General features: G+C 44.8%; 1 protein-coding gene across 1 annotated transcript in view; it reads left to right on the forward strand.

Moving 5' to 3' along the window:
- The window catches only part of ZPBP (zona pellucida binding protein), a gene marked incomplete at its 5' end in the record, with an annotated part of 84,557 nt that overhangs the window by 22,706 nt on the left and 36,295 nt on the right, over positions 1 to 25,556 (forward strand). Inside the window, 2 exons of the mRNA XM_065398391.1 lie at positions 22,145 to 22,294; positions 24,727 to 24,945. Of these exons, the coding sequence (XP_065254463.1) occupies positions 22,145 to 22,294; positions 24,727 to 24,945 (369 nt within the window). The remainder of the gene's footprint in view (positions 1 to 22,144; positions 22,295 to 24,726; positions 24,946 to 25,556) is intronic.

The raw sequence follows: 25,556 nt of genomic DNA on the forward strand, positions 1-25,556 counted from the left end.
AGCATCATGGGGGGACAGAAGCACTCATTTTGAGGGTGTGCTCAAGAGCAACATCCCAGTCAATTTCCCGGATTTGCCTCATGCTTTCCTCAACCACCTATACCCCTACCATTCGGCCTGGTCACATGTGACCTGGGACCTCTGGGTGCCAGAAGTTATTTCTGGGCTACATCCTGCAATTCTCGGATGCCTCCCCTTTTGACGTCCTTCTTCAGGGACTTTTCTCACAAGCAACTCCTCGTTCAAGAGATTGAGAACCTCCTGCAGCTCGAGGCAGTGGAGGAGGTTCTTTGGGAAATGAGAAGAAAAGGGTTCTGTTCCCTGTTATTTCCTAATCCTGAAAGCAAAAGGGGGCCGGAGGCCCATCGTGGACCTGTGGCACTTCAACAAATCTCTCAAGAAGTTGAAGTTTCACATAGTCTCACTGGCCTCCATCATCCCCTGCCTTGATCTGGGAGACTGGTACACTGCCCTTGACTTTGAAGGATGCTTATTTCCATATATCCATCTTGCAAGGGCACAGGCGGTTCCTCCGTTTTATAGTGGGCTGGCACCATTTCCAATTCATGTCACTGCCCTTTGGACTCTTGTCGGCCCCAAGGCTGTTGACAAAATGTATGGCACCAATGGCCGCTTAACTGAGGTGTCCAGGTCTACCTGTATCTCGATGATTGGCTCATCAAGGGCAGGTCTTGGAAACTGGTACAAAGGAGCCTCGATCTGGTATGTTCCACCTGTCAGGACCTGGGCCTGTTGATAAATGAAAAAAAATCAACCTTAAGGCTAGTACAACGGAGAGAGTTCATAGGGGCGGTCCTTGACATCACATAAGCCAGAGCCTTCCTTCCGGAGGCCCATTTCTAGGCAATGTTGGACCTGATGTCCCATGTGAAGGACCATCTACTCACCACTGCTCGCACCTGCCTGAGATTGTTAGGCCACATGATAGCAGGTACATACATGGTCCGTCGTGCTCGGCTCCATCTCCAGCCAATGCAGGCGTGGTTGCCGTTGGTCTACATCCCCATCAGACATGGTCTAGACTGGGTAGTCACAGTGCCGGATCATATACGTTTGTTCCTGAATTGGTGGTTGGACCCCAGATCGGAATTAGAGGGAGTTCCCTTTGCGGCCCCATTCCCGTAGCTGACTCTGGTTTCCAATGCCTCGGACCTGGGCTAGGGAGCCCACCTAGGTGAGCTCAGCACTCAAGGCTGCTGGTCACGGGAAGATCAGTCCCTCCACATGGGCATCAGGGAACTCAAAGCAGATCGCCTGGTCTGCCAGGTTTTCCTGCCCCACCTGGAGATCATAGTGGTACAGGTCCTGATGGACAATACTGCTGCGATGTATTACATCAACAAGCAGAGCAGAGCCAGGTCATCGGCCATTTGCCAAGAAGCTCTCCACTTTTGGGACTTCTGTGTGCAGCATCCCATTCATTTGGTGGCCGTGCACTTTCCCAGGGCCAGGAATGTGTTAGCAGATTGCCTCAGCAGGACCTTCTCTTCTCTTGCTCCAAAAGGAGGTGGTCAGGGTGATCTTCCAAAGGTGAGGAACTCCCTGTTCTGATGGGACACGAACAAGTCCACCTTGGGAGTGCCATGTGTTCTGCTTGATTTTTTTGTTCCCGTGGTCGGTGGCTCTGATGTATGCCTTCCCACCCACAGAGTTCTCATGAAGATCAAACAAGACAAGGCGAAGGCTACCCTGACAGCCCAGGCTTGGCCTTGCCAGCATTGGTTTGGGATGCTGCTGTACCTTTTGGTGGCCGCCCTGCTGCAGCTGCCCCTCTGGTTGGATCTGCTGTCCCAGAACCACTACAGTCTTCTACACCCGAACCTGGCAGTGCTGCACCTGACAGCCTGGCTACTGCATGGCTGAATGCGGAAGAACAGGAATGCTTGGCCTGTGTCCAATCAGTTTTGTTGGGTAGAAGAAAGCCCTCCACTAGAACGACCTACCTGGCCAAATGGAAAAGGTTCACTTGCTAGATCTTGGACTAAGGTATCCAGGCCGAACAGGCCTCGCTGCAGGCAATCTTGGACTGTCTTCTGCACCTGCTACCTGATTGTCCATCCACACATTTACGTTGTACTATGTACTTATCCAGCAGGCCCGAGACAATGCTGGCTTCGGTAGAGCAGTGTTGCAAGCCGCACGAGTCTGAACTCCGAGCACGCCTCCAGGAATACTGCTTGTGAGTCACCTAGAATGGAATTGACATGAGCAAGCACACAAAGAAAAAAACGGTAATCTACCTTTCACAATTGTTGTTCTTCGAGATTACCCACCCTCCTGCCCCTCTGTCGGAGTTGCTGGCAAGAAGGAACTGAGAGAGAGCGTAGGGCCGGCGATGCCTTCTATACCAATGCACGAGTATGGCACTCCAGAGGGTACCCTACAGATACCATTAAGGCAAAAATCTCCAATGACTGCACATGGGCACGTACACACTTTAGAATGGAATGGACATGAGCAACACATCTCGAAGAACAACAGTTACAAAAGGTAGATAACCGTTTTTTTCTTGGTGGTGGGCAATGACCCTCTTCCAGCAGACACCAAAAAGTTCCACCAGTAATTATAGTTTTAAGTAGTTATCATTTTTCCTTCTCCCCTGTTGAACTGTGACTTGATTTAGTTTTTCTTGTACCAGAATTTCCCACACTTCTTGATAACCAGTTTTTTGGGAGTCATTCCTCTTCTACCACCTTGCTATGTTAATTCTAGCTGCAGCTAGGAGATGAGAGATCAGTTCTTTATGGCTTTTATAAAACTCAGAGTTTTCAGGACCATTTAATAAAAATACTAAGGGGTTACCCGACAGCTGACCGCTTATCTTCCTTATGGAGGCTCCAGTGGCTTTCCAAAATGTCTTAAATGTTGGGCACATCTATCATATGTGCAGGTACATAGCGTTTTCATAGATCCACTGGTTAAGCAGAACAATAAAAGACATCTAAGAAAAGCGTAAATGGTTCCAGTCATAGGAAGTCAGACTTAGAAACATCTGACATTATCTCGATGTCCTGAGGTACTTTCAAGAAACAAATTGAAATGAAAGAAAATTGTCAATAACCTACTTTTTGCTTCAGAGTAAGCCTCCTGTGTCTAATAATGACTCAGATATGACTCACTCAGGAATTGATCCACTATAGCTCCTGAAACAGGTAATTATAACATTTTAAAAAATCTAATTCCACTAAAATCCTCCTGATGAGGTACAAGAAGGCTTTTTTCTTATAATGTGTACATTAGAAAATAAAATAAAAATGAACAATTCTAGTTCAATGCGAAGGTTCTTGGTTTACACTCAAGTTTCTTTACATAAACACTGAGGAATAATGCGGCCATTTTCCAAACAAGTGCAAGAAAATTGGATATCCAATCTTATTAGATTTATGTAATAGCTGCAAATGCTTCTACTAGGGAATTTCAGTCACCATCGATTCCAATATTTCATCATGCATTTCATTGTAGTAAAAAGATGAAGTTTTATAACAAAATTTCCATAAACATTTTACTAATTACAGGTTTTTTCCTAAATTTTGAGGTTCAAGAAACAAACAAATAAAATCCCTTTCAAATGTCACTAAATCTTCCAGTTTCCAGCACAATAGTCTATCTCAGACCATGGAGTGCTAATCTTAAATCTTATTTTGGATTTGCAGTGCATCTTTTTTTCTTTCTACAAACTGCAGTAGAAATTCTAAAAGACAGTGTTATGTCCCTACCAACCAAGATGCAAAGAGGCTAAAAAGAGTCAAGAGCAACATAAAGGAGCCAGGCTACCTAATTGCTCTTATGTCATTTTGTCATTTTCAACTTAGAACTCTACTGCTTCTCTGTGTAACACAGCCTTGCTTGTTTTGATATTGTCCAAATTGATTTCCATTCCTGGGTACAGATGCTTTCAGTGGAAGATCTTCTGCAAAACAGTATCTGTTAGGGCCACTCACTCACCAACTGTTTCCTCTTGCACAGGAGGTTGGGAAGTGGGCACAACCACACATCTTTTTGACTACCTAGGGTACAAAGAGTTCAGAGCACACTCAGTCTTAATGTCTTAAATTGCAGCAAGGAAGGGTTAAGTTGGACATTAGGGAAAACTTCCTAACTGTCAGGGTAGTTAAGCACTGGAATAAACTGCATAGGGGGGTTGTGAGTCTCCGTCATTGTCTAACCTGCTCTTAAAAATCTCCAAACACATGTCAGGGATGGTCTAGATAATACTTAATCCTCCCTTGAGTGCAGGGGACTGGTCTAGAAGACTTCTCGAGGTCCCTTCCTGTCCTATAATTCTATGTCCACAATGCTTCCCTTGTTGGTTTTTTCCTTTCTTTGCTCTTTTTCGTGATAGTCTCAGTATATAATTCATCTAGCTTGTTCACCAGCTTTTTTTCTTAAAAACAGAAAATCCCCGCTTTTTTTTCCTGCTGGTCATGCTGTTGTGGGTGTCTTCTGAGCACAGCCGACTTGGGCTGCTTCCCTTTTCAATATCAGTTCTGTTAGGTTGATTTCCCCCCACCTCTTTCTTGGATCCATTAATCCCACACTTTGATGCTTCAATCATGAAAGAAAACCAGTTTCAAGAGACTTGTGCTTCATGCAAAGCTGTGTTGTCTGTTACAGATGCCTATATTCAGAGTCTCTGGTGCCTAGAAAAGGGTCACAGCCCAGATGTAATTGATGTGCTTCATCTTCTCCAACTAAACTCACAAGGATTGGGAGGCATCATCTCAGACTCCTGTTGTTGACTCAGTCTAGCACCATTAATACAGAGATTTCTGTGATGTAAAGGGCTGCTCACCAAAATGGCTTCATGACTTGCATAACTGTCTTAAGGAACTTGGTCTCGTCCTGTTCAACTGAATCCAATATGGAGCTTCCAACACCAGATTTACTCTGAGAGCCACTGTGCCCTCTTTTGATAAAGATATTTAGGAATCCTGCAGTAGGCTCTGCTTCTCTCCCCTCCCCCCGTTTCTGTTTTCAAGGGATCTGTTGCAGATATACCAGACCCCTCTTCAAGCGGGAAAATCCCTCCTCTTTTCTGCATCCTGACATAGATTCAGTGTTCGAGGAGGGGGAAAGTGGATATCGTCAAGGGACAGTTTCTCCACCCACCCCAAAGCCCTGCAGGAGAGCATCCTGGGGGGCCTGGGAATATCACTCATTGCTGTGGTTTGTGGAATTTCATGTTCAAGAGTAAAAGTCATAATTCCCCCTTTTTCTGGGTGAGGGGAGAGAGAAAAAAGTCTTACCTGGCCACTCTTATTGTTCTCCTACTTTGGGTTCCCCAAAAAGATAGCCTTGCTCCACGCTTTCTATCTTAAAACTAAAATATGTACATCATTGCCTGCCTGCCTGCCTGCCTTCCTTTCTATTTATTTTAGCTGTGTCAGTCACTATGGTATGGAGGCATCAAGCAACAACACTCCACATTATCACATCAAATACTATTTCTGAGGGCATTCTGTGCAAAAACATTAAAAATTCTGCACCAAAAAATTAATATTCTGTGCACAATATTCTTAAAATTCTGCAGGTTTTATTGGTCAATAAATAACTGCAGAGGCTCTAGCATGGCAGTGAGGAGCACAGACCAGTGGCTGCACGAAGGTGGGAGATCACCTTGCAGCACCCCCAGCCGTAGGACACAGACAGACAATGGTGAGGCTGCACACAACCCTGACACAGCACAAGGCCTGGGCCTGCCCCAGAAACACCCTGGGGCCCTGCACCAGGTGTGAGGCAGGCAGCCTCAACCAGTCAGGCAGAATCCAAATGTGGAGGGGCTCAGTGTGGGCGGGATCCCAGTGTGGGGTGAGAGGATTCTGTGTGGGACAATCTGGGTTCAGGCAGCTCATTGGGGGATCTAGGTGTGGGGGGGATCTGGATGCACAGAGGCTTGTTGGGGTGGGAGGTTCCAGGTGCTGGGGCAATGAGACTCTACAGGGGCTTCCAGGTGACAGTGATTGGGGTTCAGTGGATGGGTCTAGGTGAGAGAGTCTCAGGGTGAGGGTCTGGGTGCTGAGGGAGTGGGGGACTAGGTGCAACTAGTTGGGTCAGTGGTGTGGGGGTCTGGATGTGGGGGCACAGGGTGGTGCAGGGGATGGGGCATTAGGGTGGGGGTTTAAGTGCCGGGAGCTCAGTGGGTAGTGGTCTGGGTGCAGGGGTGGGAGTCTGGAGGCAGGGGGTCTGGGTGCAGGGGGGCTCCAGATGCAGGGGTTGAAGTTCAGTGGAATGGGGTTCAGGTATGGAGGGTTAGGGGAGTTCTGGATGTACCGGGGCAGGCTTGGCAGGGGTGTCTGGGTATGGGAGGTCTGTATGCACAGGAGTTGGGTGGATAGGGGAGCAGCTCCCCCCACAGCGACCCCTCCCCCCACAGCTGAGGCGCGATGGGGGCAGGAAGCAGGGAAGGATACTGAGCTTCCTGCAGCTGGTGGAGGTTTCTGGGGGTGGGTCTGATACAGCCCCAGCCATTCCTTGCAGGGGAAGAGGAAGTCCCGTCCTCTCCTGCCTCCAGCCCAGCTGGGACTAGCAGCTGATACCAGCTCAGGGTAGGAACCACTGGCTGGGGCGTCACCAGCCCCGTGGTGATTTACTTTTCCCACGGCTGCCTGAAATGATGTACCTGCGCAGCTAGGGAGTGGTGCGAGATTGCCCTTGCAGCTTCCCTTTGCTTCCCTGTCAGAAAGTCATTTTTCTGTGGGGAAGCAAAGAAATCTGTGGAGGACATGAATTCTGTGAATGTGTAGTGGTACAGAATTCCCCCAAGAGTAAAATAAGGATGGGGAAAATTCACAATTGACCATTGCTGCTAACTGATTGTACAGTAGCATCTTGAGGATCTAGCAGTACACCTCTACCCATATATAACACGACCCGATATAACACGGGTTCGCATATAGCGTGGTAACCCTTGGGCTCCGGCAGCGGAGCTCAGGCGGCGCTTTAAAGAGTCCGGGGCTCCGGCTGCTGCGGGGAACCCTGGGCCCTATAAATCACCGCTGGAGCCCTGCCGCCGCTACCCTGGGGCTGCAGCAGCGGGGCTCGGGCGGCGATTTAAAGGGCCCAGGGCTCCCCATGGCCGGAGCCCCGGGCTATTTAAATCACCGCTGGAGCCCTGCTGTCGCTACCCCGATATAACGGGGTTTCACCTATAACGCGGTAGGGATTTTTGGCTCCCGAGAACCGCGTTATATCGGGGTAGAGGTGTATCTTCCGATTGTAAATCTGTTAAACTGTAATAGGAGGTGGGCTCATGCTAATTGAGTGAAGGAGTTGATAGAATCGCTGCCATAATCTTCAGTTATGTTCACCAGTCTTTCATTATTACTTTATATGAAGTGATACACCTATATAACAAAATTATAGTACTTCAAACAGAATCACTTGCTGTAGTATATGGCCTTTATTACATCATGTAGTAAGCCTTGGGTCTATTTCATATGACATTGTCCTATTCTCTAGATTCTTAGAATATAAGAATTCTTGAACCAATACCTTGTTGTGATGGAGTGGCTTGTGTGTCTCAATGACACTCAGAAGTATGTTGTCCTGAGTCTTGTACTCCTGGTAGGGCCACCCTTGGCAAACAGCTCTGAGGTGAGGTTTCAGATGAAGTGGGGTCTAAACTTCTCAAGACCCCAGAAACGGAACAGACTTATTCGAGGACTTGTTAGTTCTCTGTGGTTGTGAAGGTCGATGAGGGTTGCAGCAGGAAGACCTCTGGTTGTGTTGGACTTCCCTGCCACTGGGTCCAGTGCTCCTTCCTGTCAAGTTTTGTGAGGTTGCCGCCTGCACACTGGCTTCCCCATGTTAAGATTTCACACATAGGCCTTTGCCAAGGGTGTTAACATCTTCCACTAACAAAGTCTGTGCTGATGGATGAGTGGTGGTCGGGACAGTGATCTCTGGGAATCCCTAGTCATTCTGCACACAGGCGGTGGCTGTGTGTTGGTCATCTTGCATTTGGACTTGAGACATAAGTGCAATTCAGCAGCTGTGGCCACGACTGAGTAGTCCTTTTCAGGATCTCCTCTGCTCATCCTGAATGGGGAAGGGGCTAGAAAAGGTTCCCTGAACATAAGCTGTCTCAGACTCCTACCCCTCCCCCAGCTGGATGGCCTTGTCCAGTGGAATCACTCTACTTACGGTCAGAACAAACAAAGTAATAAAGTTCACCGCTTAGAATGTTCACACTCTTATGGATTCCCCAAACAGTGACTGTCCTGAAAGAAGAATTGCCATAATAGCTAGAGAACTTCTGACATCGATAATACTGCCCTAAATGAAACACGTCCGGCAGACGTAGGCCAACTGAAAGAAGATGGAAGTGGCTATACCTTCTTTTGGAAAGGAAAGCCATACGAAATTCATGGGGTTGGTTTTGCCATCAAGAACAAGATTGCTAGCCAGTCTTTAGAACTCCCTATGGGTATTAACAAACATCTCATGACTCTTCGTCAAGCTGAGTAACAACCAGTATGCCATGGGCATCAGTGTGTATGCTCCCTTACTTGACAATGATGAAGACAACAAGGAGCAGTTCCAGTGTGCTCTTGATGCTGTCCTCATTGCCACTGTCATAAACATACAGCTAAGGATAACACAAAATCCCTCCTTTACCTGTAAGGGGATAAGAAGCTCAAATAACCTGGTTGGCACCTGACCAAAAGGACTAAAAAGGGAAGAAGATACTTTCAAATCTGTGGGGGGAGGTTTTGTTTGTGCTCTCTTGTTCTCTCTGGGACAGAGAGGGACCAGGGTAGGAAAAACCATCTTCTAAAACCCTACCTGAAATAAGCATTCAAGATTACAAAAATTGTAAGTAATAGCAAGGAAATGCGTTAACTTATCTTTTGTTTTAGCTTGTGAATTTTCCCTATGCTAAGATGGAGGTTTATTCCTGTTTTTTGTAACTTTGAAATTTTGCCTAGAGGGGAATCCTCTGTGTTTTAAATCTTATTACCCTGTAAAATTACCTTCCATCCTGATTTTACAAAGGTGCTTCTTTTACTTTTTTTCTTTATAATAAAGTTCTGCTTTTAAGAACCTGATTGGTTTTTAGGGTCCTAAAAACCCAAGGGTCTGGTCTGTGCTCACCTTGTTTACCTATTTGGTTGGTATATTATTTTCAAGCCTCCCCAGGAAAGGGAATGAGGGGGCTTGGGGAGGATATTTTGGGGAAACAGAAACTCCAAGTGGTCCTTTTCCTGAATCTTTGTCTAACTCACTTGGTGGTGGCAGCAATACCGTCCAAGGACAAGGAAGAATTTGTGCCTTGGGGAAGTTTTTAACCTAAGCTGGTAGAAATAAACTAGGGGGTCTTTCATGCGGGTCCCCACATCTGTACCCCAGAGTTCAGAGTGGGGAGGGAACCCTGACAGCCACAGCCAAAGAATTGGATGACACCCCAAACTCTGGAGAGGCAGCATTGGTAAAGGAGGAGTCGGGAAAGTCAATTCTAACAGCATTTTTCTGCTCAGCTAATATGTGGCACATGATTTGCTTATCACAAATACCATCTTTAGACAAAGGGACAAATATAAGATCACTTGGAAACACCCATGTTCTGAACACTGGCATCTTCTTGACTACATCATCATCAGAGCCTGTGATCGTACTGATGTCCATATTACACAAGCCATGAGAGGTACAGCTGATCGCTTAGTCAGATTAATCATGAACATACAGCTTGCACAACAACACTGTAAATCAGGGGTTCTCAACCTTTTTCTTTCTGAGGCCCACCCAACATGCTAAAAAAAATTCCACGGCCCAGCTATGCCACAATTGTTTTTCTGCATATCTAGTAGATTAAAAGCCAGGGTTGGCGTTAGGGGATAGCCAGCAGGGCAATTGCCTAGGGCCCCACACCAAAAGCGGCCCCGTGAAGCTAAGTTGCCCTGGCTTCGGCTTTCAGCCCTCAGCGGGGCTTGGGTTTCGGCTTTTTGTCCTGGTCCCCAGCAAGTCTAACGCTGGCCATACTCTCTCTGGTTTATTTTGGTGGACCCCTGAAACCTGCTAATGGCCCCCCGTCGGCCCCGGACTCCTGGTTGAGAACCACTGCTGTAAACGAATGCAGAAGAGATTTAACATCAAGCTATTTCAGAATCATGCAAGTTCCGAGACTCTTCAGCAGTGCCTCGGTTGGGAGGCTCTCCGGCCCTCCTGACAACATCAGTGACATCCAAACATGTTGGGAGTAGTTCAAGACCATTATTCACAAGGCATGTGCTGAATTGATTTGGATACTCTACTCACCACCATCAGTATTCATTTGATGAGAACGAGGAAATCCTAGCACTTATTCATCAGAAGAGAAGCACCCTTTGCACTTTGCAAAATGAATCCTCTAACCAGTAAAAACAAGAGACTTACCAGTTTAAAGCTGTAGGTCAAAGGAGGCTGCCTGACATCAAGAATCAGTGGTTGCAAGCAAAGGCCATGGAGAACCAGAGTTTCTCTAATCAACATGACATGAGAATCTTTTTTTCAAGCAACAAAAGCCATCTACAGGCCAAGTTCAAACGGCACAACCCCTCTGCGATCCCAGGACAGTTGCACCCTTCTTAAGGACCGTGTAGTTCCCAAGCAATGTTGGAAGAAGCATTTTGAGATTCTGTTGAACTGCGAATCTGAAGTCTCAGCTGCCACCAAGTCCATTTCTCAGCATCCAGTAATAGACCCTCTTGTTGACCCACCATCTTCTGAGGAAGTTTGGCGTGCCATCGCTCATATTAGAAACAAGGCACCAGGCCCAGATGGCATCCTTGTGGAGGTCTTCAAACTTAATCAACTTCTTGTTAGAATTTGGGTTAATGAGGAAATTCTGCCTACCTAAAGAGTGCCAATATTGTGCCCATTTTTAAGAAAGGGGACAAGTCAGTGTGTGGGAATTACTGAGATATTGCCCTTGTCTCCAGGAAGATCCTTGCTCGCATCCTTTTGAACCATCTCCTCCGTCTTGCAGAAGACATCCTTCTTGAATCCCAATGTGGTTTCAGACTGCCTTTGGGTACCACCAATGTGATTTTTGTTGCCTGACGGATCAAAGAGAAGTGTAGTGAACATGCTCAGCCATTGCTTATGGCATGTATTGACCTAACGAAGGACTTTGATTCCATCAATCATGAAGAGTTATGGAAGGTGCTCTCCAGGTTCAGTTGTCCATTGAAGTTCAGTTGCATTCTCAGGCTACTTCATGATGGGATGATTGCCATCGTCCTCTGTGATGGGTTGGCGACAGACCATTCACCATCCGTACTGGCGTCAAGCAGGGCTGTGTTATTGCCCTAAGTCTTTTTTTTCCCCCATCTATCTTGTCATGAGCTTGATTCTTATTCATGACTGCTTTTCTTATAGAATTGGGATTATCATGTGGGCAGCTAGCTCTTCAACCTGTGGTGTCTTCATTCTAAAACAAAGGTCACCAGGATTGTTACTGACCTTCAGTATGCTGAGGACTGTGCTATCCTCGCGCGCACACACACACAGGCTGACTTGCAATCCACCCTAGATCTTTTCTCAGGTGCCTATTATAGCCTTGGACTTTCCCTCAACATTGGAAAGACTAAGGTGCTTCACCAGCCTGCCCAGCACAAATTGTCCCCCTTCTCCCACTAATTGTCATAGGTGGTGAACCTCTGGAAAATGTTGAGCATTTCCTTTAACTTGGTAGCCACCTCCCCCAGACAGCCAATCTTGGTGTAGAAATGGAACATAGGACATACTGGTACAACCGATCCTTTGGAAAATTGCTCTGTCATGTCTTTTTATTGACCAAGATCTGAGGACAAAATTCACAGAAAAAGCATTTTATAATTGTTAATTTAAATAAAATTACTGTAAATGAGATGGACATAAGAAAGTTTGTCCAAAACATGTTTTGTATTTAAAACTGATGGATTTATTGAACAAAGGAAGTATTGTATAGTTAATAAATTGAACTGATTGTTTCTTGTTACCGTTCCTTCAAGATTTTAGAATTAGTAAACGTCATCTCTTCACACCTTGTTTTTATTCCTGTATTGGAAGCGGTAAACAAGCTTTCCTGCACTTGTAATTTTGAATTGTTTTCTCAACTTTGAATAATCTAGTAATTAAACTGAACTAGTTGAATAAGCTGACATGGAAAAAAATTATCTGCACCTGCAGAAGAGGTTACTGCTGTCAAAAGCTGGTTTAGCACTTCAATAAAATTTTGGTTTTAGGTGCCAGGCCAGTGACTTCCCCCAATTCAATGGTTTAAGTTTATTTAAAACTTTGGGACAAATGTGCTGCTTGAATATTTATGTAATGCAGATGACTTTAATAGACAACATATTCAGATGTAAGCAATAATTTCAATTTTAGATTTAGTTTTAAACAAGAAAATGTTTAATGTAGATTAAAAAAATCTGATACTTTTTAATTTTAAAAAAAAATCATTGACATTTATCTGCCCTGACTATTTCACAGGATCGAAGGAGTTCAGAAAAGAGAAATTGGAATTACTAATATCTAGTGCAACTGAGTTGTAAGGAAAGGTTAAATAAAATGACAAGGGGAGATATGAGAAGTCTACGGGACTTGTGCTGATTTGCACCTATTGTAATTCTTTTTAGTTAATAGGTTTCAATTATGCTTTTAGGGAACTTGCACATATTGGGAGCTCTGTAGTTAGGCTCCGGGAAGTATTGTTGAAGGAGGTGCACTACCTCTTGGAATTCCCAAATAGGTAGGGAAATGTGCCCACTACTACATATCTTGAGTGGGTTAAGTGTAAACTCTGCTCCTTGACCATGGAGATATAGCTGTATCTCTTCCCTTTTGTACTCCTGGGGGAATTCTGCGTCACTGCATGTGCATAGAATTCATGTCCCCTGCAGATGTATTTGCTTCCTTGCAGAAAAATGATCACGCACCACTCCCTAACTGTGTAGCTACATCGTTTCAGGCACCTGGAGCAGTCAGTGGAGAGGTAAATCACTGCAGGGCTGGGGACACCTAACCAATTGCTCCTACCCTGAGCTGGGATCAGCTGCTAGTCCCAGCTGGGCTGGAGGCAGGAGAAGATGGGACTTCCTCTTCCCCTGCAAGGAGTAGCTGGGGCTGTCTCAGACCCACCCCCAGAAACCTCCCTCAGCTACAGAAAGCTCAGCATCCTCCCGTTCCCTGCCCCTATTACTCCTCAGCTGTGAGGTGAGGGGTCACTGCATGGGTAGCTGCTCCCCTATCCGCCCAACTCCCGTGCATCCAGAGCTCCCATATCCAGACACCCCTGCCAAGCCTCACCCTGTACATCCAGAATCCCCCTAGCCCTCCATACCCGAACCCCACCCCATTGAACCTCAACCCTTACGTCTGGAGCCCCCTGCATCCAGACCACCCCCCACTGATCTCCCTGCACTCAAACCCCCACCATGGTGAGCCCCCACATCCAGACCCCCACGTCCCTGACCCCAATTAACTGCACCTAAACTCCCACCCCACCAAGCCCCACTACCCCAGCACCCAGACCCCTCTGCAGAGCCCCAACACTTTTGCCTGGAAGCCTCTGCAGAGTCTCATTGCCCCTGCACTTAGAAACCCCCCAACGAGCCTTTGTGTATGCAGATCCCCCCCCCACACACCCCTAAACCTCCTACTGAGCTGCCTGCATCCAGATTGTTCCACACAGAAACTTCTCACCCCACACCTGGATCCCCCACACTGAGCCCCTCCACGCTTAGATTCTGCCTGCCCCACACCTGGTGTGCCTGGCGCAGAGGGCCAGGGCCCCCAGGGTGTTTTTGGGGCAGGCCCAGGCCTTGTGCTGTGTCAGGGTCGGGTGCAGCCTCACCACTGAATCGGTGTGCCCAGGGTGAATGGTGGGGAGGCTGCAGGGTGATCTACCACTTTCGTGCAGCCAGTGGCCTGTCCGCCCCACTGCCATGCTGGAGCCTCTGCATTTATTTATTAACAAATAAAACTTGAAGGATTTTAAATGTGGGGGGGCAGAATGCCCTCAGGAGTACTTTTGGAGTGACTGATGAGTCTCATAGCATTAAGTTGGAGCTAAGTTTCCCTCTAAGTTGTGTGGCTGCACAGCAGGCTATCAAGGGCCATGCAGGCAGGGAGAGGCGCCTCTCCCCCGGCCCCGGAGCTGCCCCAGCTGGGCATTAGGCACTTGGCTCCTGACCCCAGCGCTGCTGCAGCGAGAGGGGGCTGGGGGTCATCCTCTCTCCCTGCCGCAGGCCTGGGACAGCCTGCACCCCAAACCCGTCATCCCTAGCCCCACTCCAGAGCCCACACCCCCTGCCAGAGCCTTTCCCCCGCACTCCAACCCTCCGCTCCAACTCCGCCGGAGCCCCCTCCCACATGCCAAACCCCTCAGCCCCACCCCTGCCACACATCACCTCCATATTGGAGCACATAACAAAATTAATTCCGCAATGGATGTAAAAAATTAGAGGGAACATTGACGTGGAGCTGTCCTTATTGTTTGTGGGATTTGGCTTGCTCTTCCCTCTGATTTGGTCCTGCATCAGGGATGAGTGTGGGTGTGGCAGTGCATGGCTCTCCTTGCTCCTCCCTGGGGTGTAGAGAAGAAACAGTCCTTAAGCACTCGGAAGCACAAGTGCTGCAACTGCAGCTGATCCTTCATGGCACATGTAAAGTGGTAGAAGATCCCCTGCCCCCCTCAACCCTTGTGCACAGACATAAAGGACAAACTGAATCTGGCCCCAAATGAATATGATATGATATAGATTACAATCTGCTAGATCGTAATCTGGAATACTATGTTCAGTTTTGGGTGCCTTATGTAAAAAAAATTTCAGTGCAGACTGAAAAGTGTCAAAAATATTAGTAATATTGTGGGGTTTAACTATTGTGAGCAATTGAAAAGACTGATATTGTTTAGCTTGGAAAGGGATGTAACTGAAGTTTTCTACATACCTACCATAGTTTTGATCTGCCTGTTTTATCCTTTTACACAAGGGTAGCCTTATTGAAATTAAAATGTAGTTATTTGGAACCAGTAAAAGAGCCTACATCACACAGCAAAAAGGATCTTGCCTATCTGTCCTGTAGAATTTAGTGCAGCTGAACAAAAGAGCTTTTGAAAAAAAAAAAATTTTAAGGATTTGATTTGCATTTCTAGCTAATAGCGCCACCCACTTCGATCCTCTTTCAGTGGTGTAGGATTTTGACATTCAAAGGAGCCAAAATAGGTTTGCCCATTGATGCCAATTTTGAAGGCTCTTCAAGATCTTCCCATGCAGCAAACCCCAATCATTCAGAGATGTTATCTTTATGAATTAGTAACAGAGCCAGCTGTGCCTGCATACAAATTCCCGTATATCAAGGCACCTTGATTCAGGCACTGGTCTGGCTGTCTTGCACTGTCTGGACAACACAGAGCAGCTGGGCAGAGGGCTGAGCATGTGGCCCATAGTCCTTAAGCCTCTGCTTGTTTTCTACCAAGGTACACCTGTCTGCTGTCTCAGCATATAACCTTCCAGTTGATACCTCCTGTCCTCAGTGACCCACCACCATAAGATTCCTTAAAGGATAGGTGAAGGTATGCTCATAAATTTGTGAACCTGTGTTGATGTGGAATCTCAACCTGGCATCTTGAAGTTAAAGTGCTCACTGTTAGGGGGCTTATTCTTTCACCCTCTCACTTCCCTGGTCCTTCTCGCATGAATAGAGAGCAGCAATACCCAAAGTCCAAAGGCGCAAACAATTCGATGTTTATTGGGGTGAACTTCCAGCAAGCATGATTCCAGTTTCCTTCCTCCCCCTTCCCAGCTCTGACACCACAGAGCCTTGCCTATGTCCCTGTTCCCATTCCCCCCCTTAACAAAACATGATCCCAATTCCCCCACCCCCAGTTCCCATTCCCCCTCCCTTACTTCCTGATTGACTGCAGACTATATAGTAAAACTTGAGTTCTCCTTAGCTATACCTTAACCAATCATTTTACTAAAATTTAACTAGCCAATCCTAACATACTGTAACATGGTTATTTAACCAATTATATTCCACCACCTTAATTGGTTTACACCCAACAAAATTAATTATACAGCAGACAGAAACAATTACAGAACCAGACAGAGATTATACAGACAAACAATAGGGAAGTGGAGACTACAGTGATAGAACAATACAGAAATGAGGATTTCACATCCCAGCTATTGATAAGTGAGTTCTTGCCAGACAGGATGCTATCACACTAAGTTTCCTTTTACTTCTTCTAGGCTCTTCCCTTTATCTGGAGGTGAGAGATCGGATCACCTTCCTAACAGCCCCAGATTGCCTTATTTCAATTTGACTTAACAGGGCCTCAGACTGTCACAGTGAGAGACACAGATAGACAATGATTTTGATTCTTTCTTTTATACCTCTATAACTAGCTAAGTGATAAGAATACATGTACATTCTTAAAATATAGGCCTTTACAGACAGGCCTGAATATCTATATCCTAACACTCACTCTTTAATTTTTTATAATATTCTTTATTTCACTTGTCATTAAAGACAGCAGTTTTTTAAATCAGTCACACCTGTTAAGATTGAGTGAACTGCAGGCTTTAATAGCTGATCTTCTGTTCACTGTATTCCACAAGGACAAAGTTGTCCAATGTCCTCATGCCAAATGTATATGGATAGTGATCAAGGCCGGTGCAACCATTAGGCAAACTAGGCGGTTGCCTAGGGTGCCAAAATTTGGGGGCACCAAAAAGCGGTGCCCCCAATTTTTTTTACAGCGTTCCTGGGCTGGGCTGCCGGCGGCGCGCTGACACGTGTGGCTCAGACTCCCGCTCCCAGCACAGCCGCCGCTCCATGCAATTACTGTCATTGCCGGCGGGGGCGCCGGCGGCTGGGCAGAGCTCCGCTTAGCGTCCATGAGCCCGGCAACAGTAGGGCTTCGCAAGGAAACGGGCGGCTGCCTCCTGGCTCAGCCTCCACGCTCAGCCCCAGCGGGGGGCATGGAGAGCGCGTTCACACACCCACCCCCCGGAGAACAAAAGAACCTCGGGCGGCGGTCCGGTGGAGGAAGAAAGAGGACCCCGACGCCCGTGCATTGGGCAAGTTAAGCGCTTCCCCACAGCTCTACCTCGGGCGCCTGCTGGTCCGTGCTCCTGCTCCCCTTGTGCGTGGGCAGCTGGAGAGGATGGCAGCCCACAGAGCTGAGCTGCCCTGGTGCCCCCCTCTCCCTGCCCCAGCCTCTGTCATGCCCGGTATCTGGGTTTTAAGCCCTGCTGCTCTGTTATGCCTCCAACAGGCCTAAGCCTGTAAGTGACCCCCATAGCAGCTGCCTGAAGTGCTTGGGGGAATCACACAGAAGGAGCGTGATATTCTTTTGAGTTCTCTCCTCATGGAGGCTGTGCTTCACCTGGCGCAGGACTGCAGTCTCGGCAGGACTCTAGGCCCAGCACCTCGCCTTGGTTTGTAGACTTGTAGTGCACCCCTGGCACTGGGCTCAGTCTGGCACCACTACCCCTCGCCAGTGCCCAAGAAGCAATCAAAAAAGTTGGATGGGCTGGTTAGGTTAGGTTAGGTTAGTTGTCATGCTGTTGCTTGGCCAGTGTAGAGATCACTGAATGCATAATATTCCACTATGATGTTCTGTCCTGAGCAAAACTGGCATGTTATGAGGTAGTGCCTGTGAGGGACAGGTGTCTGTTTATGTCATCCAGCCATCATGTCTTAGGTCTTCGGGGGGGCTTTTCCTTCCTGCTTTCATTGGATCAAAGTCAAAGATGATTCTCACAGGGAAGTTAGTAGACATTTAGAGCAGATGAGCATACCACCACAGAGAGCACTTGGCAACCATTTGAGAGAGTGTGACCTATTTAGTTAGAAAATGGAACTTTTCATTCAAATTGAGTTTGTATCATTTGATGTTTTTAATCATTTGGAGGTGCATGGCTGGTTGGAAAGAATGGGTTCTGCAGCACTCCTAATCAGATTTTGATATGAAATAAGGAAGGAAGTATACGTGACTAAAAAGGGTGTATTTCCGATTACAATCAACATTGCTTAATTTTAAGGGAAAGTCATCTTGATCTCTTAATCAATGTTTACGTCAAACAGTTGATGAAATTCAAATAGTGACTCATAGTAAGTGACATGTATTCTCTAACCCAGTGGTTCTCAAAGTCGGTCCGCCGCTTGTTCAGGGAAAGCCCCTGGTGGGCCGGGCGGTTTGTTTACCTGCCGCGTCCGCAGGTTCGGCTGATCGCGGCTCCCACTGGCCGCGGTTCGCTACTCCAGGCCAATGGGGGCTGCGGGAAGCGGCGCAGGCCGAGGGATGTGTTGGCTGCCACTTCCTGCAGCCCCCATTGGCCTGGAGCGGCGAGTGGGAGCCGCGATAGGCTGAACCTGTGGATGGGGCAGGTAAATAAATCGGCCCGGCCTGCCAGGGGCTTTCCCTGAACAAGCGGCAGACCGGCTTTGAGAACCACTGCTCTATCCTTTACTTTTAATAGTGAACAAGAAAAAAAATGGATAGGAATAAAATTTCATTTTTTTCATTTTCAGTTGATGCAGCCTCATGGCAGATAGAAAAAAATTGTCTGGGGCACAATTTCGAAAGCGGAAGGCTGATAAGCAAAAAAAAGAAAGAAAGCAAGAAGGTTCGTTTCTGAAATATCTCCATCCACTGGCCAGAGATAAAGGTAGTTCAATGCCAAAGGATCAAGCAGAGATGGAGGTAGGGATGACAGTTTCACAAGTTGAAGAAGAGTTTGAAGAACATAATCTGAATATTAAAGACGAATCAAATGAGACACGCGAGGATCAAAACTTGGAAGACCGTGAAAGTGAAAATGTCATTCGTTTGAATTTGAGCTTTAGTGATCCTGCTACTTGGGCCAAATTTGATGATCAAGTCCGACAAATTCTGGTGGAACATGGGCCGGAACAAGTTCAGCAGTTCGATTTTTACCAAAGATAGTAAGCAAAGAAAATTCTCGACAATTCATTACAAATGTAGGCTTGTTAATGGAAAAGAAATGCACCGTCAGTGGCTGCAGTATTCCGCATCAAATGATTCTGTCTTTTGCTTCTGCTGCAAGTTGTTTGGCAGTAGTACCATTGGCACATCATCTTTTTCTGAAAAAGGCTCAAAGGATTGGAAAAACATGTCTGCAATTCTTTCAGGGCACGAGAAAAGCAGTCAACATTTGATGAATGTTCAAACATGTAAGGAACTTGAACTGCGATTGAAATACAAGAGAACAACTGATGAAGAACATTTGCTATTCATTAAGCAAGAAGAAAAGTATTGGCAGCAAATACTAATGACTTGCTTTGGTCAGAGTTCTTGGTATGCAAAACCTGGCCTTTTGGGGAACACACGAAAAACTGCACACTGGTAACGGGAACTTCCTCAAATTTGTTGACTATCTAGCTTTCTTTGACCCGCTTATGGATGAGCATCTTCACAGGATTAAGGACAAGGAGATGCATGTACATTGCCTAGGGAAAGACGTACAGAATGAGCTTATTCAGCTTCTATCCAATGCCATCAAACAAAAAATCCTAGCAGCTGCTCGTGCTGCAAAATACTTTTCGATCATTCTAGATTGTACACCAGATGCAGGCCATGTTGAACAAATGACCATGATCATTCGGTTTGGATAGGCCTACTTCAGAGACAGAGAATGAGACTGAATCAGTATGCATAAAGGAACACTTCTTGGGATTTGTGTCGCTTACGGAGACAACTGGAGCTGGTATGACAGAAACTATTCTCACCAGTTAGAAGAGATGTCACTGCCTATAGAAAACTTGCGTGGTCAAGGCTACGACAATGGGAGCAATATGAAAGGGAAAGAAAATGGTGTCCAGCGAAGAATTTTGGATATTAATCCACGAGCCTTTTTTGTTCCTTGCAGTGCACATTCATTGAATTTGGTTGTTAATGATGCTGCAAAGTGTTGCTTGGAGGCAACCGCCTTCTTGATTTAGTTCAACGTGTGTATGTGTATTTCTCAGCTTCTACACGTTGCTGGGAAGTTCTAACATGCCACATATCTAATCTCACAGTTAAACCATTGAGTGAAACAAGATGGGAAAGTCGAATCGATGCCTTGAAACCTCGTCACTATCAGCTTGGTGACATCTATGATGACACTACTCTAACAGGATCATCTGGCAATACGTCACAAGTTGATGCAAAGGATCTTACAAAAGCCATTTCTAGTTTCAAGTTTCTTGTTTCTCTTGTTTTGTGGTATGACATATTGTTTGAGATCAACATGACTAGCAAACAACTTCAGGCGAAAGAATTAGACATATATGTGACGCCATTAATGAACTTGGAGAAACCAAGACGTTTCTTGTGGGCCACAGAAGTGACGCAGGCTTTGAGAAAACATTGGTTGATGCAAGTGAACTTGCGGAGGAGTTGGATGTACCGGCACTTTTTGAACCAGATCCAATCTGTATTAGAAAAAAGAGGAAGCAGTTCACATATGAAGCAGAGTGAACTTTTACTTTGCAGTCATCGACACAGCAATACATTCGGTTGAAGAAAGATTCACATTGATGCAGTAAATTAGTTCAGTATTTGGCTTCATATATGATGTTTACAGTTTGCAAAATACAACACCAAAGCAAATTATGGAACATTGCTTGAATCTGGAGCAAGCTTTGCAACATGGTGAATCCAAAGATATTGATGCCTTTGACTTGTGCAGTGAATTGCAAGCTATTGCAAGACGAGTCAAAAGAGTGCATCACCGCAAGATGTATTGAACTTCATATTGGAAAATAAGCTGACAGATAGTGTCCCTAACACAGTTATTGCTCTTCGCATCCTCTTGACTCTCCCAGTTTCTGTGGCCAGTGGTGAGCGAAGCTTCTCGAAGCTCAAGTTGATAAAAACATACATGCGAACATCAATGTTGCAACAAAGACTTATTGGGCTATCTATCTTGTCAGTGGAACATGACATTGCTCACAGCATTGACTTAGAGGAACTTGTTTCTAAATTTGCTAAACTTAAAGCGCAGAAAAATAAATTCTAAATTATAACGTGTTACTCTGTGACAGTGTATTGTGTATAATGTATGTGATTTATTTTAAGAGGGGAGGGGAAGGGGGAGCGCAAGGTGGAAGTTTCATCTAGGGCGCAAAATATCCTTGCACCGGCCCTAATAGTGATGCATGAAATTCACCTGATTTAGGCCATTCATTTCTCTATATTTTCCCCAAAACCTCACTCACACTAGAAAAATCTAGGCTCCATAGCATAGATGTTTCATCTTGACCCGACTAAGATATTTGGGAAGTCCACTAAACATTTTGTGCCCTTGGTAATGCAGACAGAAATGCAGACACTGTACTAGTTTATTTATTTATTCCCATGCAGCTTTTATCAAAGTGAATCAGAGTCTGCCTTGATACCTGTTGTTATTTAGTCTGGCTGTCAGTATCTGAATATCTTAAGAGCTCACTCTACTGCCTCAAGCCTTGTTTCCATCCTAGAAATCTGTACAACTGCTACCTTAAGTCTTGTACACACATTTACACAGCACAGCACTGCTCTTTCAATTTAGCATCTCTACGTGATACTTATTTTGGGAAACTTTGTCTTGTGGTCCTTTGTTTAATTATAATTTTTTAGCCTACCTACTTTGGAGTTCTGATAATTGTTAAACTTCCACAACTAGTAATATGCGGGGGTAATTGTCAGAAAGATTACTTACCAGTAACTGTAGAATAAATATATATATTTTCTTACTGTATTGCCTGTAATTATTCAGACTATCTGCCCACATTCCACTCTTCTGGGAGTTCTCTACTGTGAGAAGTTATAGTTTACTAAAAGGAACTGAGATGGTTGGGATCATAACATGTGTTTATAACTGAACATTTTTGTGTGAGGGTACTTGTGCAGCCCAATGAGCACTACTTTGTGCGAAATTCCAAAAGCTCAGCAGTACTGGGGCACCTACCTATAATGGTGAATATGCAGTGGTAATACAGTCAAAGAACTACAGTTACTGGTGAACTTCCTTCTTGTATTAAGGCTATAAGTACCATTCTGTGCATGGTTGGAACCATAGCCATTCAGATTCCTCCTTTTATATTTTCCCATGTTATAATGAAAAGTAAAGCTAAACTCACTGTACTGTTTTATTTATTTATTTACTAGAAAATAGCAGTGTGAAAATAACACCAACAGGAACCCTAATATTCAGACACTTCAAATACGACATGAGTGGAATTTACACTTGTTCCCTCGTTTTTAGACCAACTGCAGAGCAGGCTGAAAAAAACTATTTGCTCAAATATGTTATTTATGGTAAGAGATCAAAATAGTTAATTTACAGTACAAAAAAGTTTTTTCTTTCACTTTTAAAATGTATGTTGATGTTTTGAAATTCTGATAAACCAGCTTAATTTAATTTGAGTAGGGTTGCAGAATTCTGTACCTCTCTCAATAATTTGCTGTTAATTGTCACTTACCAGAGAATTCATGGAATGTCATTTTCAGTGCCTTAAGGGTAATTTTCTGGTCTTTTGATTGAGAAATTGTTAAGCATAGCTCTCTGCTTTTAAAAGGAGACATGAAACATAATTGGAAAATAGAAAATTGAAAAACTTGGTGGGTGAAAATTCTTAAAAACTATGCCAAAGTAACTTCATTTCATGCTGAATTATTCCGTTGGAGATTTATTTTAATGTCTTTTTCCTTTTTTACCTCCTATTCCTGGGATTCCAGGAGAGTCACTAGGACACACTTTACACCAATGTAAAGCTCTTATTCAGTTTTGTTTTTACAGTGTTGTCAAGTAAGTCCTGCTCTTCTGAGTGAATATTGTGTAATGAAATATAAAGTGTTAGCATTTTTTAAAGAACGTGTTAATTCTGCTTCACTATTCAGAGTAAATTTTGTTGCATAATATAGCAGAATGCCCCCTGATTCTGCTGAAATACAAGTATTACAGATAAAATTATATTTCTTCATTACCAGATCCCCTTTTCTTCCCTTAAGGTGTGATTCTATTCTAACTGAAGCCAATAGAAAAACTCCTATTGACTTCAATTGGAACTAGGTTGAAGCCAGTGTTAGCTTAGAAACATTGAGTAGAACAGAATAGCCCAAATTAATTCCTGCTTTTAAATTCACCTGAATTTGGCCCACTATCTCCAACCTTAAAAAAGAAGTCTGATTGCTTTAGTAGTTTGTCAACTTGCTGAACATAGCTGAAAAGGGGGAACTTCTTTTGAATTTTATTTTTTCATGATCAAAATGCTGAAGTATTTATTGTTCCCAGCATCTGTTTTCTAGTGTTATCTTCCAGTCTTGTTACAACTTGCTTGTTCCCCACAACAAGGTTCCAATCTAAATATCTGAAAGAAAAATTATTTTTATAGAAATGTACAGGGCTTCCAGAATATACGGGACCTGGGCACAGAAGCAGATGTGGTCTCCCAATTTACAGGAATAATTTATATATAAATGTATTAAAATACATGATGATATGGTTTAAAAAATTTCAGAATGAATATGGGATACTGCATTATAAACAAGCAGTGAACGGTCTAGTGAGTTATCTTTAAATGGGTACCAGTACACCATCATGTAGTCTGTATGGCATTGTTTTTTAACCCAGCTACCTGATTTCTCTACTGTCTCCACATTCTCTTTTTCTTTGTCATGTACTCCTTGTATCCCTGATTTTTCGATTCTCCCTTCTCTGTTCCTTCATTCTCTATTGCTCTGATGCCTCCCTGCTTCTTTTTCTTTAGCTTCCATTCAGGGCCGGCTCTAGCGTTTTTGCCGCCCCAAGCACCAAAAAAATCCCCCCAAAACAAAAGCCACGATTGTGATCGGCGGCAATTCGGCGGCAGGTCCTTCGCTCTCAGAGGGAGTGACGGCCCCCGCCGCCGAATTGCCGCCGAACGGCTGGACGTGCCGCCCCCCTCTTCATTGGCCGCCCCAGGCACCTGCTTGCTACGCTTGTGCCTGGAGCCGGCCCTGCTTCCATTATTCCTCTGTCTCCTTGTGATCCATCCATTTAATCTGTGACCCTACTGTTGTCATGACCCCCTTCACCATGTGCAAGACTGTAATTGTGGGGAGCTAGGGGAGCTAACTTCAATTCAGTACAGATTGCAGCAGAAGAGACTCTCCTCACCCCCCTCTGCCGTATCAGCTATTCGGCAGGACCAGCAGAGAGACTAATCTAGAAGGGACGTGCTGCTGAGCTCAGTTGCTCAGTTGCTAGAGGTCTCTTGGGACTCATGTTGGGGGACAGGAGTCAATCTTGAAGCCCTTTAAAATAGCTTTTTTGGTTCTCACTAGAAGGTGCAAAATACTGTATTATAATTATATATTATTAAATGCAATGCCTGTGATGATAAATTGCACCTCATGTTGAAATGTGTCTTCTGAAACTGCTATTGTCTTTAAGTTCCTTTATATTCTTAAGCACTTATACTATAGTCTCTTCATTTCTTGAAAGTGAAACAAAAATATATAGGGGCTTTGTCCTTATTAGGATATGTTTTGCAAAATGAAAGGTGATATTTATCTATGGAAACAAACAGGAATGCTGAATTATAAAGTATTTTCCATTGTTCTCTGACACATGAATCCTTCATTAAAATTTCAATGGGGATGTAAATCAATTTTGTTTATGAACTACACAAAAATACTGTCTCTTTTTAACTTAACCTTCATGTTTAAATGTGCATCTTTCAGTATTTTGTATTTTCTTTCACCTGCAGCTTATTCTGATCCTAACTTTTACTATGAGTTTACAGCCCGGTATCATGCAGCCCCTTGCAACAGTATCTACAATATTTCTTTTGAGAAGAAGTTGCTTCAAATACTAAGCAAACTTGTCACTGAACTTTCTTGTGAGGTTACTTTACTCAAGGCAGAGTGCCATCATGTAAAAATGCAGAAAGCAGGTCTACAAAATGAAATCTTCTTTACTTTTACAGGTAAAAATTATTGATCTTTTAAAGACTGCTTAGTGTTTTCATGGTGAAGCAAAGTTTATTTCATGGAATATCTTCACTATTCCTATTGAAAGCATTTTACGTCTTTAATTCATAAAGAGTTATCTAGATTGTAACAAAATACACAAAAATAATTTATGTGGTAAATCCATGTAAAAATTATGAAAATTCAGATGTCTGACTCCAAAAAATATCCTTCACAATAGCCCACAAACCAAGTTAGGAGCTTTTATGCATCTACCCAAAGACACAGTTATTTAGTTGGTCTTATCATAGAGTGCGATTTTGACCCCTGAGGCATGCCCACACAGGAAAGTAAAGGGATATAATATGCCCCCTTCATATATTGTGAGGAGCAGTGCAGTGCGAGAGCAGCTACTGTGGGGCTGTTATTCCCCCTCCTATGCATGTGTGTGGAGGAAGGGAGGCCATGGTTGAGGAGTTAGCAAAAGCATTCCACTGTTTCCTTCCCCCCGCCCCCCCAGACACACACCACCACCACTCAGCCCTCCGGGGAAGTAGCCTGTGCCAGGCCTGTGGCTGGTGTGTGGATTGTTTTCCCTGAAGCAAGGAGGGACCACTGTGTGACTGAG

The sequence above is a fragment of the Emys orbicularis genome, chromosome 2 (genome assembly GCF_028017835.1).
Source record: "Emys orbicularis isolate rEmyOrb1 chromosome 2, rEmyOrb1.hap1, whole genome shotgun sequence".
Taxonomy (NCBI): domain Eukaryota; kingdom Metazoa; phylum Chordata; order Testudines; family Emydidae; genus Emys; species Emys orbicularis.